Genomic DNA, 19,073 nt, shown 5'->3' with positions numbered 1-19,073 from the left:
CTTCTCCATTAGAATTTTGTCACGATTCATTTGTTTATTATAATTAATATCAATTTTTTAAAAAAAAATAATAGAAATATACTATAATTTTTTTTTGATGAATAAGTAAGGGTAATTTGGTTGTTTTGCAATCTTCATTAACGTCACGATCCTTAAAAATATTTCTAAAATTTTAAGAGGGTAAAATATATATTTTTGAAAATTGGAAAAAGATACAAATTTAGGTTTTTACATGAGGTTTTTTGTATTTTAGTGACGTAATCAAAAACTAAATTGGATTAGAATTTTATTTTAATTAATTTTCAAAATTTTACTTTAGTAATTTTGTTAGTGAATTTTTAGACTTTTAGGATTTTTCTATAAAGAATAAATTTCTAAAATTTGGGAATATGGTTTTAGAAGTTTTAAATTAGGATTAAATACATTTATATTAGGAAAATTGCTAAAATTTTGGAATTTGGTTTATAGTAGGATTCAGGTATTGCCTTTATATATATATATATATATATATATAGAGTCCGGCTATGATGCTTGTAAGTTTTTTACCGTTAGATCTACGTCTTTGATCATTTTCAACCGTTAGATTATACTATTCAACCAACCACCCACTCAACCCTAGGAGGCCCACATCATCCTAACCGCATATCTCTTAATCCAAGGGCCAAAAACTTACAAGCACCAATGACTTGGTACTTTTAAAAATATAGGAGCTCAATTTTATATATATATATATATAGAGTGAGGCTACTATGCTATCGGAAGGCACGGAGCCTTCGTGCTTCTAGCTCGTTTTCGATGTTGCGACTTTCGAACCGTCGATCGCTCCGTTAAAACTTATCTAGAGTATTTGAAGTATCTAAAAAATAAATTTATGATTTTACGATATCATTTGCCTAGTGAACGAAGGGGCTCAAATCAACTGGTGAAATAAAAATCTTACAAATGTAATAATATGACATTAAAATTTAAATCAAAGATATTGATCTTGTTTTATATAGTATAAAGATTTTCTATCAAATTTCACGATGTATTTGAATAATTCTACACGTTTAAACTTGCAAACGGCTCACTTACGGCCATGGAAATTTGATTGATTTGAGCTCATTCGATCACTAGTCAAATGATATCGAAAAATAATAAAATTATTTTACGTACTCAAATACTCTATATCAAGTTTAACGGAGCGATCGCGATTCGAAAGTTGCAACATCGAAAACGAGCTGGAAGCACGAGGCCGTGCTTCCGATAGCATAGTAGCCTCACTCATATATATATATATATATATATATAGAGCAGCAGGCTGCTGTGCTCTTAGAGCACGGAGCCCTCCGTGCCCTGAGCCGTTTTTGATGATGGGACTCCCAAATCGACGATCGCTCCCTTAGACTTGATCTAGCGTATTTGAAGTTTCTATAAAATAATTTTACAATTTCGATATCATTACCTAGCAATCGAAAGGATCAAAATAATAATTTTTACAGGCTGAAATAAAATCCTATAAAAAGTGGTGATATAGACTAAAATTTTCGATCATAAATATTGACTTGTTGTAGACAGTATAAAGAATTTTGTATCAAAATTTTATTCTGAATTTGAAATACTTCTATACCGTTAAACTTGAAAACGGCAGATATCAACCATTAAAAATTATTGATTTTGAATCCTTTCGATCACTAGGTAAATGATATCGAAAAATCGCAAAAATTATTTTCTAGAGACTTCAAATACCCTAGATCAAGTCTAACGGAGCCGATCGTCGATTTGGATGTCCCATCATCGAAAACGGCTCAGGAGCACGGAGGGCTCCGTGCTCCTAAGAGCACAGCAGCCCTGCTCTCTCTCTCTCTCTCTCTCTCTCTCTCTCTCTCTCTCTCTCTATATATATATATATATATATATATATATATATGTGGCATTCAGTTAATGTAATAAGTTTTTAAACTTGATTAATAATATTTTCATCTTTGTCCAAAAATTGATTCTTCTTGTATCTTTCTTTTCTATTCTTATACTTCTTTTCTCTTAACACAGCTTTGGCTTGTGTCAGCTGATATTAGAGTAAAGTTTGACCCATGCAACGAAGAAGCAAGAATGTAAATCAGGACCATTATCATCTTAATAGTATTAAGTTTTCAGCTGTTGGATGAAAGAATGTGTTGAGTTCGGATTCGAGTTTTTAAAAATTCGTCCCAAATTCGACCCGTTGACATCCTTAACTCTCTTAGACATGATCTACGCTATTGAAAATATTTAAAAATTAAATTTATATTTTTTGACATTATTTGACTAATGATCAAAAGGTCTCAAATTTGATAATTTTAATAACCGATGTAATGCGTTTGTTAATTTAGCGGCGTAAAACAATCCAAATCCGATAAAATTTTAAAATTTTTCTTCACTATTTAGAATAAGATCAGTACCTTTGATCTTAAATTCAAACCTCTTATCATTATTTTTATGAGATTTTTATTTTCAGTCGTTAATTTTTAAAATACTCATTTGATAGGTAAATAATATTGAAAAATTATGAAATTTAATTTTCAAATACTTTCAACAGTGTATAACAAGTCTACCGAAGCCGATCGTCGATTCAGAAGCCGCATCATCAAAAACAACTTGACAGTATGAAGATCTCTATGTTACCAATAGTATAGTAGCCGGACTCTCTCTCTCACTCTCTCTATATATATATATATATTATAAATTTCTACTATCTGGATTTCAGGCCAATCCAAATGTTAAAAAATCTATATTTTATGGATTTTAATTACTATATATTAAGATTCTAAGTTTTCACCTAGTAGTATAGAACTAATAATCAAACATGTTGTTCACGTGCCAACTCATGTTTGGTTCAATAATAAACAAGCCGAACGCAAGTTAGATTTTTCAATTTGATATTTTAACGAGTCAGTTCGTGTTCACTCATTTATCTGGCCCCAGTTCGCTAGAGTTCGGCTTGTTGACCGTCCTACTCTGGGTCTCACTACTTCGCGCACGGAGGCGGAATTCGGTATCGCGTTTCTCCGGCACAAATGAGTTCCATGAACTCGACAGTTTTTTTATATCCGAGAAAGGATTAACCAATCACGCCCTTACCCCAAATTGAAGATTTTAGTTTTAACCACCACCTTATTTTTGTTAGTAGTGATAAAATTATTATTATTATTGCTCGCCAAATTCTCTATGAAGCGTGACAGCCTACAAATTTGACAGAAGGGTCCCGATTTATTCTTTTATTACAACAAAATTTTCTCTGTTAATTGTCAATGTCCAAATTGAAACGGCACAAAAAAATCTTACCTGATGATTACATGTTGTGGTAGAAAAAAAATGTTGACACTAGCTTTATAGCTTAATTATAAATCTCCGCACTTCACCGTTGTCTCAAATACACCCTTACACAAAAAAATAAAAACAATATAAGTTCTACGCTTCGGCGCTGTTTCAAATAAGCCATTCTGTTAAAATTTTTCGTTAATTTTAACGACGGCACATTGAAATAGCACATTTTAAGTATCAAAGCCTAGAGGAACTATAAAAAATATACCACTTGTCCCACGGGGTTAGCTTTTTCGCCTTGAAAATTCCCGCGCGGCGCTCAAGTGTCGCACACCTAAGCCAGCCTTCTCGAGTCCTCTCCACGGATAAATCTTCCAGACTTAACAGTGGAATACCAATCCAAACATTTTGCCAAGCTTGCTCCTCTGCGATACTTACAGCCCGACCCTTCGTCTGTAATCAAACCCCTTGTCGGACTCCTCGAGTTTCCAACGAGCAACTCCAATACCGAGGTTGGCCACCAAGCTAGGTGCATCCCGTCTTGCCAAAGTGCTTCATAGCCGAATGCCTTGCTGCCTTCATCACTAGCCTAAGGACATTACAAGTTGCTTCAAATACAAAAATTTAAGTACTTTTATTTAAAATTAACAGAATCTCTAAATATCTATATCTATATATATATATAAATTTATGAATTCTCATATTCTTAAACTGATGCGGCGCAACTTTCTTAATTTGGAAGTGTGGATCTCATTAATTTTTTTTTTCTCATTTAAAAAACTTGAAATATAAAAAATTATATATATTAATAGAATAAAATAAAAAATCATCTTAAAATATGAACATAAAAGACTTTTTTATAAAATAACCTAAAATATTTATTTTCTTTAGTGATAAAATATTTTAATTAATTATTATATATTTTTATAAAATATTTTAAATTTTATTAAGAAATTTACTTACTAATTTTTTTAAAAAAAATTTAATATATGTCACCGGTATGTGAGCAGTATCTTATTACGATACGGTAGAACCGGTTAGATGGCACTTGCATCCCTGTTTTAAAACCTCATTAGTAACAAAATTTTATGCGCACATAACGTGCATTCTCGTTACGGCCCCATGAGTAATAAAGGCAAGCTACAATTGGGTACGGTTGAACAATGAACAAGAATTATATGGGCAACAGCCCCAAACAAAGCTACTCCCCGATGAGCACTGTGTTGCACCTAGGGACGAAGCTAAAAATAAGAGTTGGAGGAGGGCCAAGATTTAAATTTTATAGGAAAAAATTCGACCTCCGATAATAATGAAAAAAGTTTGTCCGATTATCACTAGCAACAATAGTGATAATGTTCTCAAAGAAGAAGAAGACCGTAAGAGCTAAAAGGAAAAGACCAAAGAATTCGAAAAAAAATTGTGACACAAGTTTTATTAAAAAAAATAATTTGACCCCTTAAATTTAAAATTTATAATATTTTAATTTGTACTATAAAGGACTTTTATGTGATTTTAAAAAATTTAGGAGGGACCATGGTCACTGTAGGCCCCTCAATAGCTCCGCCTCTGGAACCCGAGCCACACGGGCCGGGTCCATCACCCCCGTTGCTCTCCCATGAGGGGGAGCAGGCGAAATTTTTTTTGATGCACCCGGTGCACTATTTTTATTTTAAAATTTATTTTTTATTTTTAATTATAATTTAATAGTATATATTATAATATTTTAGAAATATATATAAAAAAATTAGAATTTAAAATTTAAAACAAAAAATGGTGCACCGAGTGCACCAAAAAAATTCATTGCTCTCCCGAGAGGCAGAGCAGCAGGGACGGTGGCCCGCGTGGCTCGGGTGCCACATGGCGCCCATCCAGAATGTCCTCAAAAAGTAAATTTTGGACACGGTGTCCATAAAATTTTTGCCTGTTGAACATTGAACACGGAAAAAAAAAAAAAAAAAAAAAAAGTACAAGTAGGAATTGGGCCCACATTAATTAATGAATACAAGATGACACCAACATTTATCACACAAATGCAACAAAACACGCTCGCACAAAGTAATAAGAAGCCCACACACGATTTTATATCCTTTTCCTTATTTATCTTTTAATATTGTTCAAAATTTTTAAATTTATTTTAAAATTATTTATGTTAGACTTTAGATAGTCGTATATATAAAATATAATAGAGCTAAAACTCTTAATCTGGCTATTGTATTTTAGACGGTGATTAGGATCAAGAGATTAAGAGAGTTAAACATGTTAGAGTTAGAGTAGTTATAGGATGGATGGCTCCTGAGAAGTGGGGCATCACAATTAATATCATAACTAATTAGCAATTGAAAATATGAGATGAGTCTTAGCTGAGTCAATATTATACTGAAAATGTGAGATGAATATCTATTGCGTTAAGATTATACAGCGGGGAAAGCGAAACTCTCATGCTAATAATTGTTGTGGATAGAGAGCGGCTCCACCATAAGGTCGGTTAAGACTAACGAAAAGAATCTTACGGAGCCTTGCCAGATCGGTTAAGACTAGCGAGTTAATTCGACTATGATATTTTTGACGGTGGCTAAGAGTTAAGCGTGTCAGGACTAGAGTAGTCCTAAAATAGATGACCTTAGGAAGTGAGGCTTCACAATCAAAATATGTTTTAAACTCTAAATTTTATTCGTCGAGTCTAGAAGTTTGAAAATATTTGAAGGGATGTTTGATTTTTTTTTTTTTTTTATATTATCTTTTACTAGTGCTGTTAAAAAATTGATAGATAATCTATTTGGTTTGTGTGTTTCGGGTGTTAACTATATTTTTTTGTCTGTTTTTTATTTAATCAATTTTTTAAATAGTATAGTACTTGAGTTAATTTTAAATACTTCTATTATAATACAAGGTTTTGAGTTCCAATCCTCTGCGTTGACATACTAATGAGAAGGTAAATATGTCACGTAGGATGAATATCAGACTAATGCTAAGAACCAATGTATAGATCACTACTTTATGTACAGATCAATTGCCACATATACTTAATCTTATTTAGAAGTACATATATTGGAATCAACTATAGTGGGTATTTGGCCTAACTTCTGAAAAGTGATTTTGGGTTCAGAAGTGATTTTTGAGTTAATAGAGCGTTTGGTAATCTTATTTTTAAAAATTGATTTTGATTTTTACAATCAATTTTCTAATTTTCGAAACCCAAAATCAGAAGCAGCTAAAACTTGCTTCTTGAAATCTGATTCTGATTTTGAACTCAAAATTTTAAATTTTTATTTGGATTTTAGATTCAAATTTTAAATTTTAATTTCGACTTTTAAGTTTTCAATTTTTTAATTTTTAAATTTTAATTTCTCAAATTTTATGTTTTAAATTTTATATTTTACATTTTGATTTAAAATTTAAATTTTTTTAAAATAAAATTTAGTAAAAAATTATTATTTGTAAACATCGAAAAAATTTTACCAAACAGTTTTACAAAATCACTTCAGAAAAATTACTTTTTATTTAAATTTAGTCAAACGCTCGACAAATTTTAATCAAAATGAGTTCTCTAAATCAAAAATAGCTCTGCCGCAGAACTTATTTTTTCAAAACTTAAGCCAAACGGTAAAATTGTAATTACAGTAGGAATTTATAGCACACCAATAATTCCAAAGGAGACAGGAATAGCTGTTCTTATTTGTCTACATATCTGCAACCTCACATATTTGGGTACGATGGGATAGTGAAAATGGTACGTTACAATATTGTTTTTTTTTCTGGGGTGGATAGTGAAAATGGTACGTTACAATATTGAAAATGGTACGTTTGCTGCTACTCAAGTCCTTTTTGTTAAAAGGGAGGCAAACATGATAGCCGATTGGCTGGCTACCAGAGCTAACTTGCCTCAATCTTCTGTATTTACTAATGCAAATCGACATCCAGAGTTATGTCGCATGTTAGATAAGGATATAGAGCCTTTTTTACTTTTTCGTTGACAAAGATGTATTTTCTTTTGAACTCTGCTTTGAACGCCTATACTTCGGTATCCTGTTTTGTTTGGCTTCTTGCCATATTTTGGTAATGAAAATTTAGTTTTCATAAAAAAAAAAAAAAAAACTCGGAATCTGATGCCCGAACAGTAGGATGCAATAATCAATTTTTATTGTTGGTATTTGATTGGAGTGATTGACGTTCTAATTGGACTCTAATACAGAAATGATTTTCATAAATATCTAACTTTTTACTCTTTTTTCGACTTTTAAAGATTTATATTTTGTCCACTTAATATTTTAAAAAATATATTGAGGTTTAGTTTGGTATTGAGGTGGATCTAACACTATTAGATAGAATGGAGTTGAAAAAAAGCATATAGAGATATGCTTCTGTGTTCTCCGAGGGGACCGTAGAAAATATATTATAACCGACTAATCGCAATATGCGGAATGCAATATTACATATGAAAACAAACAGAATATTTTTCCATCGTTGTTTTTCACCGCATGTAACGTAATTTCCGCAATTCCAAATGAAGCCTCAGAGAGTTATAATGTTAATGGAGAGAACAAAATGATTAAATTGTATTTACTTATTCTTTAAATTTTTTTTAATATATTCTATTATTTTTAAAAGTGTTTTAATATAAATTATATGAAATAAATGGAATATTGACGAAATCCCCACATAGTGAGGCTAAATGCATCAACTTAAAATTTTAACGGAATAAAATATATATTTTTAAAAATCAAAGAGAGAAAGTGAAAAAAAAGAGTATTTATAAATTTTTTTTTGTATTTTAGCCTTCCAATATTTTTTCAGATGGAAATCGAATCCCTCCCAATTGATTCCTCCCACTACGGTGGGAATAACTTTGATTCTGAAAGGAATTGAAAAAAAAAATCGTTATTTAAATTCAAATATTAATTATTATTTAATTTTAAATTATTATTTTATATTTGAATTGAATTACGAATCCAAAATTAAAATTTTAATTTTTAAATTCAAGTTTAGATCCTAATATAAGTTTGACACGTGAATTTAGGATTAGGGCATGTTCGGTTTAGAATTCAACAGCATTACCCGGCAGCAAAATTTCGTGCTAACATGACAGACATAATTGACTCTTCATGTGGTGACGGCGATTTACGTCAGACTGATGGACGTCAGAAATTCAATTGCCAAAATTAAAAGGTTCGAGACAGAAGTTAAAACCCGTAAAATTATTGCAAACTGTATATTGAGCATTCACAGTGCGACATCAGAGCAATACAAAAAGATCATCACTAACAAAGTAAACCAAAAACGAGACGAAAGAACTGGAAGTTGTAATTGATACAGTCAGATCCTGTACAGTTAGGTATCAACTGAATGTTAAGCTGAAAGAAGCACACTCTGATATCAAGTTTAGCGTACAAGTGAATCTGTCGAGTAAAACCGTCATAAATACGGGACTTTGACGGGGGACAGAGAGAGAGAGAGAGAGAGAGAGAGAGAGTATCACATCCTCTCCAAGGCAGAAGGACTGATAGGAATTACGCCAGCGGCAGATACGAGAGCATCGATAGGAACATCGCAGGGGGTGACGGGGATCATGCCCTCCTCCATTATTTGTACCGAGTACGCAAGCGCAACTGCATGCATCAGACATCTTAGTAACTATATCATGAAGTGTTGCAGGCGTGTAATGGAAGTATAAAACTACCAAATATTATCAGGAAATTTATTCGGTGCCTCGTTATCAGATTGTAGTGTAGCTTCTGTTGAGTTCCAAAAAGCAGAAGGGTGGCAGATGAAGAGATGGGACAGCATAGTTTTAGGCAAATTTAACATAAGCAAAACAAAAATTGAGAATCAACATTACCGAGAAGAGGCTGATTCCAGTTATTCTCCGTGGCGAGCTTCTGGTATTTCTTTAGGAATACATCATAGTACCTTCGGAATTGCACGCACAAATACAAATTGTAAGAGTTAAACAACTATGCAAGTGAGTCAGTAAGCTGATATAAAGTTCATGGAATGTGAGCAATAACGATAACTACTCTTTGAGAAGTCAGACTATAATAATAATAATATAATTTTAAAAAAATTCCTAGAAAAAAGTACTAAACAATCACAGCGAACCTCCTCAACGGCGAACACAAAATTATATAATCTTAATCAGTAAATTGTGCTTCTTATCATTCTATGTACTATTCACGAAATAATGAAACCAAAGACATTTGAGGTACTCACAAGGTGGATACAACATCAGAGATCATCAAATAAAGAAGGTAGAAGAAACTAAAGAGAAAATCAATCAATTAAACTTACCTGACCTAAAACCATAATGTCTTTGAAATACGCAATATGCTCGTTAGTTCGACATTTCGTGGTCCACATAATTTGCCTAGAGGTAGAATCAAATTATAATTTGCAAACAAGCATGACAACAATGATCGTCTCATTGCCATTCCGGCTAGACATACTTTTGTTTAAACAGGTAGCATCAGGATAATCAGGCCTATGACTGTGAGCAAAGCCACTCCATTCACTCATTTTTAAAAAGTTCATGCCTTTCTTTAAATGTTCACACACACAACAGAAGTGGTAAAGTAGAATAAAATTAACCATACTGAAAACACAAAGTGGTTTATCATGTATCAGCCAAAGCAGAAAAATTGGAGCTGGGCTGTCCCAACTGTAAAAACCCACCCCGAAGATAAAAATTACAAAGAGGTTCAAGACTTGAATTTTCAGCTGTTGGACTGATCAAAACAAAAGTGTTGAATGTATATATTAAAACCATCGTTCTCTGATAAATTACGCTATTGGAGAATAACGGTTGTTTCACATAATTTAACATTGTATCAGAGCAAGAGGTTTTAAATTCGAGTCCTATTTGGCTGCTAGCGTAATTTAATTCCCTTCTATTCAATTTAAGTCCATGTCTTGAGCCTGTGAAAAAAGTCTCGAGCCCAAACGTGAGGGAGAGTGTTGAATATATAAATTACAAACACCATTCTCTGATAGATTAAGCTATCAGAGAATAACGGTTGTTTCATATAATTAACAAAATCTTGAAATTTGACTTGGCTTTCCATATAAATTACATGGTTATATGCAGGTTTTGAATATTGGAGGTATAGTGCCATTCAAGAGATATGGCTATGCTCAAGCAGCAATAAATGTGCTAAACTAGAGCCAGGCAAACATTTCGATTTTGGCAACCTTATACCCTGAAAAGATAGTATTACTAATAAACAGGGCAGAGTTAATTGACACATTTTATTAAAACCAATTTACAACAGAGGCACACTTTGGAGTTCCAGTTTTGCTATTTGTGGAACTCTTTATTAACATATTTGCAGTTTGAGCTGAATCTCAGCTATTAGAAACCATAAGAGTTGAAAACAATTGCTACTAGCAATGCTAATTTTCTCCGTAGGGTATTGATTTGAAATGCATCATTTCCACGAAATCTTCTGGAATATTTTCATGCAAATATAGTAGCAGCAACAATAACTGAGCCTGATATGCCAATCCCAACATTTTCAGATATATCACGACTCATATTTATCTCTGTTTGGGCAAAATCCTTTATTGATACAAGGGCCATCATATTTTATCCCCACTGCTTTTATCTTGCATATGGGCCAAAGTTGAAATCCTCAAAACATAAGAGAAACATGTATGTTCGACTTTTAAGAGGCAAGAAGTAGAAGTGCACTAAGAAAGAAAGAGATGAACTATACACTCTAGCTAGACATTTGACAAAAAAAGAGGAAACAGCTTTCTCGATGACCATTGTGCTCTACCCAAAAAATAGCAAAGAATAAGTATCCCAGGATGCATCCTTAACATTCCATTCTGTTTGGTTTCTTTTTGCTAAAGCTATGGAAAAATGGAAAACAGTAAGCAAATTCAACAAATCATCCTCGAAGTAATTGGATAGTGCTAAATGAATATGTGTTATTGTAGAATGACAAAATGTGTGGGACACAAGACCTTACCCTCCACCACGACCTAGTCGTCGTCCGTGTCTATCAAATGCAAGTCCTGCATGAATATCAAAAATAAATGCTTGACTTTAAATTACCAAGGTTAACATTAATCAAAGGAGAAGTTGAAAATTTACCAGGAAGAAGGAAGAGATCAACAGGGTTTGCTGCCAGCATAACTACAAACATTGACACTCGTCAAATTCAAAGCATTAAGATTTAACTACTCTTACAATCTAAAGGTACTATTTCTAAACATATGGGAGAAAACAAAGGCGACAATAAAGTAAATTGCTCTTCTTGTTCAGTAATGATAAAGATCAGACACAAAACTTCTTACTATTATGTAAGTGTTTACTAAAGGTTATCGAAAGTCCTATATAGTTTTTACTCTGGCCCAGCTCAACTTGTTCTTAACTTAGGTTTCATATTTTAATTGAAAAAACCTCTAAATGCTTCAAAATGAACAGTCAATATTACCTCCAAATATTTTGAAAAACCAACAGCATGTTTTGTGCTACTTCTACAAAGCAAGCAAATTATTACTATATTCCCATATATCAACAAGATCAAAGAATGATAACAAAGAAAAGAAAAAAGATGAATAGTTGGAGGTGACTGTCGAAAATGTGGTCTTCAAATTTAAACCAGAAAGGACAGCCTAGTGCTTAAAACTCCAACTAACATGGGTTTGGGGGGGAAGAAATGTATGTAGAGCTGTTTTTTAGGGAGTTTGTTCATGCAACTCAAACCCATAGTGCAAAAGCCCTACATGGCCATACAATTTAATAGCTTAAAAAGAAACAATGTGAACAACAAGAGAGTATTACAGTATCAATGATTAGATAACCTATTTATTAAAACCGATCTGGTGAATATAAATTGACAATGTGAGCAACTGATAATGATATAACACACAGTTAATACCATGCAACTAGTGACATCATAATTTTTAAAGCATTGCTGAAATATAAATTGATGCGTCAGTCTCTAGTTCAACTATTTTCCAGCACAGAAATTTCTAGACAAGCATCAATCTGAAGCACTGCTTAAATATATCAAAAGCTATTTAAAGTTTAGAGATTGTACCATCTTCATGCTGATTTCCGTTAGCATCGACTGGAGACGGTTCCAGAATGTTCATTGAATTTGCTACTAAATCTTCAAGACTGGAAATTTTCAGCATCCGCATGTTGCTATTTTTGTCCTCGACCCATGGAACATAAAGCTCTTTCTTAACCTGTGTCTGATGTCCTTGACTTGGAAGTGAATAGTAAGAACAGATAATCAATAGTGTATGAAGATATGCATTTAGCTAGATCTTATAAGAAATAAGCAGTTGCAGCAACATAGACAGTTAGAGATATTAAATTATTCAATTATCAAAAACTGTTGTTTTTGTAGTTAAATCATGTGATAAGTTATCATGGCTGAGAATGTACATATGTAAATCAGTATTGCTTGAAACTGTAGTTTTCTATAATGTTTTCAGCATAGCTTTCTAACCAGTGGTTAATGCCAAAGAGGTGCTAACAGCGTAAATACTAAAATCCACTAAAAACTCACGTCAATCATGTGATGCATCTTTAAGCATGCCTCAACACCATTCTTATTCAACTTTTGGCCAAGTATAGCAGTTATGGGTAAAGGAACAAACGTATCTAAAACCGTTATAGAAATTCCTTGGTGCTACAGCAATAAGCTTATCCAACTGCGAATGCATATTTTTGTTGGGGACCAATAGCTGCATTAGCAGCTGGTCAATAATGGGTGGCAGCATATCATAAGAAATGACAGTAGGGGAGAGATGTTTGTACTGGGCCATCACTCTATACACAGACTTTTGTTGGTTGAGCAAAAAAGATACAAAAGTTTTCATTTTGCACGGCAACATGCTTATAGATTTAAATAAGTACAAAAGATGCAAGCCTAACTAGACCACCACTTTAAAGCAATGATTCCCATGCCAAAACCAAAAAAAAAACCTAGTAATGCTAAAATGATCAAAATCATTATAGCAGCAATATTTGCCCATAAATAGTGTCTAATTTTTCAACAATGTGGATCAATTGCAATTTGCTTTGCCATGTTCAAGCTGGTAGAGAATGGAATGCAAAATGTACAGACTTTTAACACCATAAGATTCTTTATGCCAAGTTAAAATTAAGGTCAGTTTGCCATTGAGCCCCGTCTGATGTTGTTGCATAAAACAACATTAGGGCAAAAGCATATATGCTATGCTTCTCTGTTCATAGGCACAGACAAAATGATTCACTATAAAACATAGATCAAAATACAGTATAAATAGTACACAAAATAGCCCTCAGCATAGGGATCCAACATTAATTGACTCAAAATGCAATTTCAAACGAAGATAATTATTATCCTTAATTACCTTTATTGGACTCGACATAAACCTAATCGAATGAAAATGACAATTCTGTTGCATCTAGATTTTTAGAGCATATTGATGTCGATTAGTCTCATCTCCATATGAAAATCACATTATTGCACTCATATAAGAATTTGAGGAACAAAAAAAAAATGAAAGAGAACATATATTTGAGGATGAAATACCTAAGGCATTTGCCAGTGAAACAGAAGAGAAAAAGGAGCTTATGTCATGTATCTTACAGGTGTTCTAAGTTGAACCTAAGTCAAAAAGTGCATAAATTTTCTGATGATTATGACCAAGTACGAACTATGAAAAGATCCAAAAATAGCAAGTAACAAAACAACTAAAAATGTACATCAGCAGGTGACAAGTGAGCATACCATCATCTGGAGATTTTAAAATTTCTCCAAGAATTCTTCCTGTATCAACTTCGCGTAAAGATTGGCTACTTATATAAGCACACAATCTTGTGCTGGACTTAAACCAAGAAGAGTTCAGAACAATATTCTGAATGGCCAAATCTGAAAAACAAAGACAATTTTTAACATCAATAGATGTGAAACAACTATTTTTCTCTAAAAGTTTTAGCTATTAGCGAATAGCATTTTACATTTTAATCTTTTACTCTCAACATTTTCCATCATGTCTGGGCAAATTTTGACCACGTGCATGTGGATTTTTTTAGAAAATGAATGGAAATTAAGCAAGATTGAGAGTCTAGTGGGATTCAAACTCAGGACAGCCCGCACTAAAACTATGTGAAACAACCAATTTTGTCTTTATAAAAGCTCAAGGTATATAGAACAGCAATTTAACCTTTTTAACTCAATGTAACACAAGACACTTCATTTTCTACCAAGACTGTAAATGAAGTTTCCTTTCTTCCTCTCTTCCCTAGGTGTGGTAAATTGAAAGCATATGACTACTGTAAAAGTTTTAGGCCTTCCTTGGCAATGTTCCTCTTTTTTTACATTTTTATAACCAAAAGTTATATACATATATTTCGTATTCTTGTCAATGTTGGCCATCTTGCAATGCAACCTGGCCAGATGCTAAAGAGACATCTCCAAACAAACACGACATATGCATAGACAACAAGAAATTCATCATCTACCCCCACATTCCATCACACAAATTTATGCTAAATAAAAAAAGAGAGGCAACAATACCAAACAAGACCTTAGTTAGCCAAAACATAAAGGCCCGGTTTGGATGTTTTGAGGATTTTCTTAGCTCCTCGGAAGATTTCAACAGTCCTGGTTTTAGTGGGATAGTAAATTTCAATTGTAAGATAATTTATCTTATTCCAAAAAATATGATATATCTTTCTAGACATTTAATCATACTACTTGTCTACTAAACACTAACAAGCTTCGTTTTCTATTAGGTCGATCTCCAGTCCGTCATGCCCCTAAGCAGGGTTTTTAAGACCATTTCTAAATTATTTCCTATCAGATCGATCAGCTGGGTAATACTGAACTAAATGTTTACATTGTTTTCTATAGTCAGTGCACGTGGCATGGTTCATCTGATATCTAAGTGCTAAGACAAACTCCTAACCATCGTTTCCTATCAGATCAATCTTTTGGGTAACATTGTTCTAGGTAGTCAGTACATGTGACATGGTTCACCTAATACACGTGGCATTGTTCTCTAACTCCAAACCACCGTTTCCTATCAAATCAATTTTTTGTGTAACACTGTTCTCTATAGTTAGTACACATGGTATGGTTTATCTGATATCTAAGTGCTAAGACTAAATCCTAATCACTGTTTCCTATCAGATCGATTTTTTCGATAACATTTTTCTCTATAGTCAGTACATGTGGCATGGTTCACCTGATACACGTAGCATTGTTCTCTAACTTTGAACCACCATTTCCTATCAAATCGATCTTTTGAATAATATTATTCTCTACAGTTAGTACACGTGACATGGTTCATCTGATATCTAAGTGCTAAGACTAACTCTTAACCACCATTTTCTATCAGATCGATTACTTGGGTAACATCTTGCTCTATAGTTAGTACACGTGGTATGGTTCACCTGATACACGTGGCATTGTTCTCTAACTCTGAACCACAATTTCCTATCAGATCGATCTTTTGGGTAACATCATTCTCTATAATCAGTACACGTGAAATGGTTCACTTGATATCTAAGTGCTAAGACTAACGCCAAACCATTGTTTCTTATCATATCGATCTTTTGGATAACATTGTTCTATATAGTCAGTACACGTGGCGTGGTTCGCCTGATAGTTAGGTGCTAAGACTAACTCCAAATCACCGTTTCCTATCAGATTGATCTTTTGGGTAACATTATTCTCTATAGTCCGTACACATGACACGGTTCACTTGATATCTAAGTGCTAAGACTAAAACTCCAGATCGATCTTTGGGTGGTAACACCCAACAAGATATCCATGCATCCAAACACGGCGAAAAGTTATAAGAAGGGGGGAAGTTGGGGGTTTGAAAGGAAGGACCTTCTTGGGTGTAGAGGGCGGGGGAGTAGGCTTTGAAGGCCTTTAGTTAACCAAAACATAAAGGCCCGGGTTGGAAGCTATGAGGATATTTTTACCTCGGAAGATTTCAATAGTCGTGGTTTAGTGGGATAGTAAATTTCAACTATAAGATAGTTTATCTTATTCCAAAAAAATATGGTAGGCCTTTCTAGACATTTGATCGTACTCCTCGTCTATTAAATACAACAAGCTTCTTGAGCAAATGGAAAAATGTGCTTGATGTTTTCCAAACCGTTTCCTATAGATTGATCTCTAGAACATCGTGCCTATAAGCAGGGTTGTTAAGACCATTTCCGAACAGTTTCCTATTAGATCGATCTGCTGGGTAATACCGAACTAGATGTTTACATTGTTCTCTCTAGTTAGTACACGTGATATGATTCACCTGATATCTTAGTGCTAAGATGAACTCCGAACCACTGTTTCTTATCATATCGATATTTTGGATAACATTGTTCTCTATAGTCAGTACACATGGTATGATTCATCTGATATCTAAATGCTAAGACTAATTCCGAACCACCATATCCTATCAGATCTATCTTTTGGGTAACATTGTTCTCTGTACTCAGTACACATGACATGGTTCACCTGATACATGTGGCATTGTTCTCTAACTCCAAACCACCGTTTCTTATTAGATCGATCTTTTGGATAACATTGTCCTCTATAGTCAACACACGTGGCATGGTTCACCTTATATTTAGGTGCTAAGACTAACTCCAAACCACCGTTTTCTATCAAATCAATCTTTTGGGTAACATTATTCTCTATAATCAGTACGTGTGAAATGGTTCACCTGATATCTAAGTGCTAAGACTAACGCTGAACCACCGTTTCTTATCATATTGATATTTTGGATAACATTGTTCTCTATAGTCAGTACACGTGGCATGGTTCACCTGATATTCAGGTGCTAAGACTAACTCCAAATCACCGTTTCCTATCATATTGATCTTTTGGATAACATTATTCTCTATAGTCCGTACACGTGACATAGTTCACTTGATATCTAAGTGCTAAGACTAATACCGAACCACCATTTTTTCTGATATCGATTTTTGGATAACATTTTTCACTATAGTCAGTACACGTGGCATGGTTCACCTAATATTTAGATGCTAAGACTAACTCCAAATCACCGTGTCCTATTATATTGATCTTTCGGATAACATTATTTTCTATAGTCAGCACATGTGGCATGGTTCACCTGATACATGTGGCATTGTTCTCTAACTTTGAACCACTATTTCCCATCTGATCGATCTTTTGAATAACATTGTTCTCTATAATTAGTACACTTGACATGGCTCATCTGATATCTAAGTGCTAAGACTAACTCCTAACCACCGTTTCCTATCACATCGATTTTTTGGGTTACAATTTTCTCTATAGTCAGTACACGTGTTATGGTTCACCTAATACACATGGCATTATTCTCTAACTCTGAACTACCATTTCCTATCAGATCGATCTTTTGAATAACATTTTTCTCTCTAGTCAGTACACGTGACATGGTCCATCTGATATCTAACTGCTAAGACTAACTTCGAACCATCGTTTCCTATCTGATTGATCTATTGGGCAGCATTGTTCTCCATAGTCAGTATATATGGCACGGTTCACCTAATATTTAAGTGCTAAGACTAACTCCGAACCACCATTTTCTATGAGGTCAATCTTCTGGACAATATTATTCTCTATAATCAGTCATTACACGTGGCACGGTTCACCTGATATCTAAGTGCTAAGACTAGAACTCCGAACCACCGTTTTCTATCGTATCGACCTTTTGGACGGTATCGCCGAATAAGATATCCATGCATCCAAACACCGGCAAAAAGCTATGAGAAGCGGGGGGAGGTGGGGGCTTTGAAAGGAAGGACCTTCTTGGGCGCGGAGGGCGGGGGAGAAGGCTTTGAGGGCCTTTCGGACGTCGGACCGGAGGGCGCGCTTCTGGTCCGGGATGGACTTCGACATGCCGGCGGCAACGGTGGTAGTATTGGTGGTGGTGGTGATGGCGGCGGAGCGGGGGAGAGCGGGGCACGGAGAAGGGGGAGGGGAGGAGAGTGTGGGGACGAGGTGGGCCATCTTCACTAGCGATCTTCCTCTTTTAATAATTAGGTTTAGTAGGGCGGGGCTGCTGACTCCCACCATCATCAGCCCATGTCGTGGGTTCGACTCGGCAAAATTTTTTTTTTCACTATAATACTATCGTATCGTTGTCACGCCAGTAATAAATTGGATGGCGAGACGGGATTTTAGCTAGAAATTATAAGGAATTAAATTTTAAGGAGTCACGTCCAGATCGAAAGTATATACAAGTAGAGTAAAATTAATGAAGAAGTAAATTGGATCATCATCTTCTAATCATTTCTGGCATTAGAGAATTCAAATTGATGATCAATATTATTAACTATGATCAAAGTTATTTGAAATTAATTTTTATTATCGAAATTGTTAAATACAGATATTTGAACTTTATAAAAGCCAAATTTTCCAATTTTAGGATATTACTAGTCTAAACCCAATAATTTCAAGCTATTTTGGGACTGTTTGTGTAACTAACAAATAATATTAAAAAATTACGAAATTTGGTTTAAAAAATTAAAATAGTCTAGGTTATATCTTACAAGGTTGATTGCCGAATTGGATAACTATCATTAGAAATGAGGTATTCCATTTATAAAATTTACAAGTTAAATTTAATTTTACTCAATGGTCATTAAAAAAAATATTTATTATTTTTTAATATTTATAATGTGACTATTTTTTGTCAATCCTCTAAGTTATATCTATAAGAAAGAAGACTGACTTTACTACTAACTGTCTAAACTAGCTGACTGTTACTCTAAGATCAGAATTCCAACTCCTATTCTTGCCCCTTATAAAAAAAAAGGGGCAATTGTCTATGTG

At 33.8% G+C, this 19,073-nt stretch overlaps 1 protein-coding gene across 1 annotated transcript; it reads right to left on the bottom strand.

The window, feature by feature from the left end:
* LOC109713133 (5-formyltetrahydrofolate cyclo-ligase, mitochondrial) lies at positions 8,463–18,526 on the bottom strand. Its single transcript, XM_020237098.1, has 7 exons — positions 18,044–18,526; positions 14,010–14,150; positions 12,324–12,488; positions 11,372–11,413; positions 11,247–11,292; positions 9,119–9,189; positions 8,463–8,888 (listed from the first exon to the last, which is right to left on the bottom strand). Exons 1-7 carry the CDS (start codon positions 18,315–18,317, stop codon positions 8,755–8,757), a joined length of 873 nt encoding a protein of 290 aa, XP_020092687.1. The 5' UTR covers positions 18,318–18,526; the 3' UTR covers positions 8,463–8,754.

The sequence above is a fragment of the Ananas comosus genome, linkage group 7 (assembly GCF_001540865.1).
Source record: "Ananas comosus cultivar F153 linkage group 7, ASM154086v1, whole genome shotgun sequence".
NCBI classification, from domain to species: domain Eukaryota; kingdom Viridiplantae; phylum Streptophyta; class Magnoliopsida; order Poales; family Bromeliaceae; genus Ananas; species Ananas comosus.
The sequence above is the reverse complement of the archived record's forward strand: the minus strand, read 5'-3'. Positions and strand labels throughout refer to the sequence as shown.

Excerpts from the sequence above, each read along its gene's own strand:
- LOC109713133 (XM_020237098.1), bottom strand. The coding sequence starts at position 18,317 with ATGATGGTGGGAGTCAGCAGCCCCGCCCTACTAAACCTAATTATTAAA. Across the intron at positions 11,414-12,323 it reads CGGAAATCAGCATGAAGATG|TTATGCTGGCAGCAAACCCT; the intron begins GTACAATCTCTA and ends CAATGTTTGTAG. Across the intron at positions 8,889-9,118 it reads CTGGAATCAGCCTCTTCTCG|TTGCGCTTGCGTACTCGGTA; the intron begins GTAATGTTGATT and ends TGATGCATGCAG.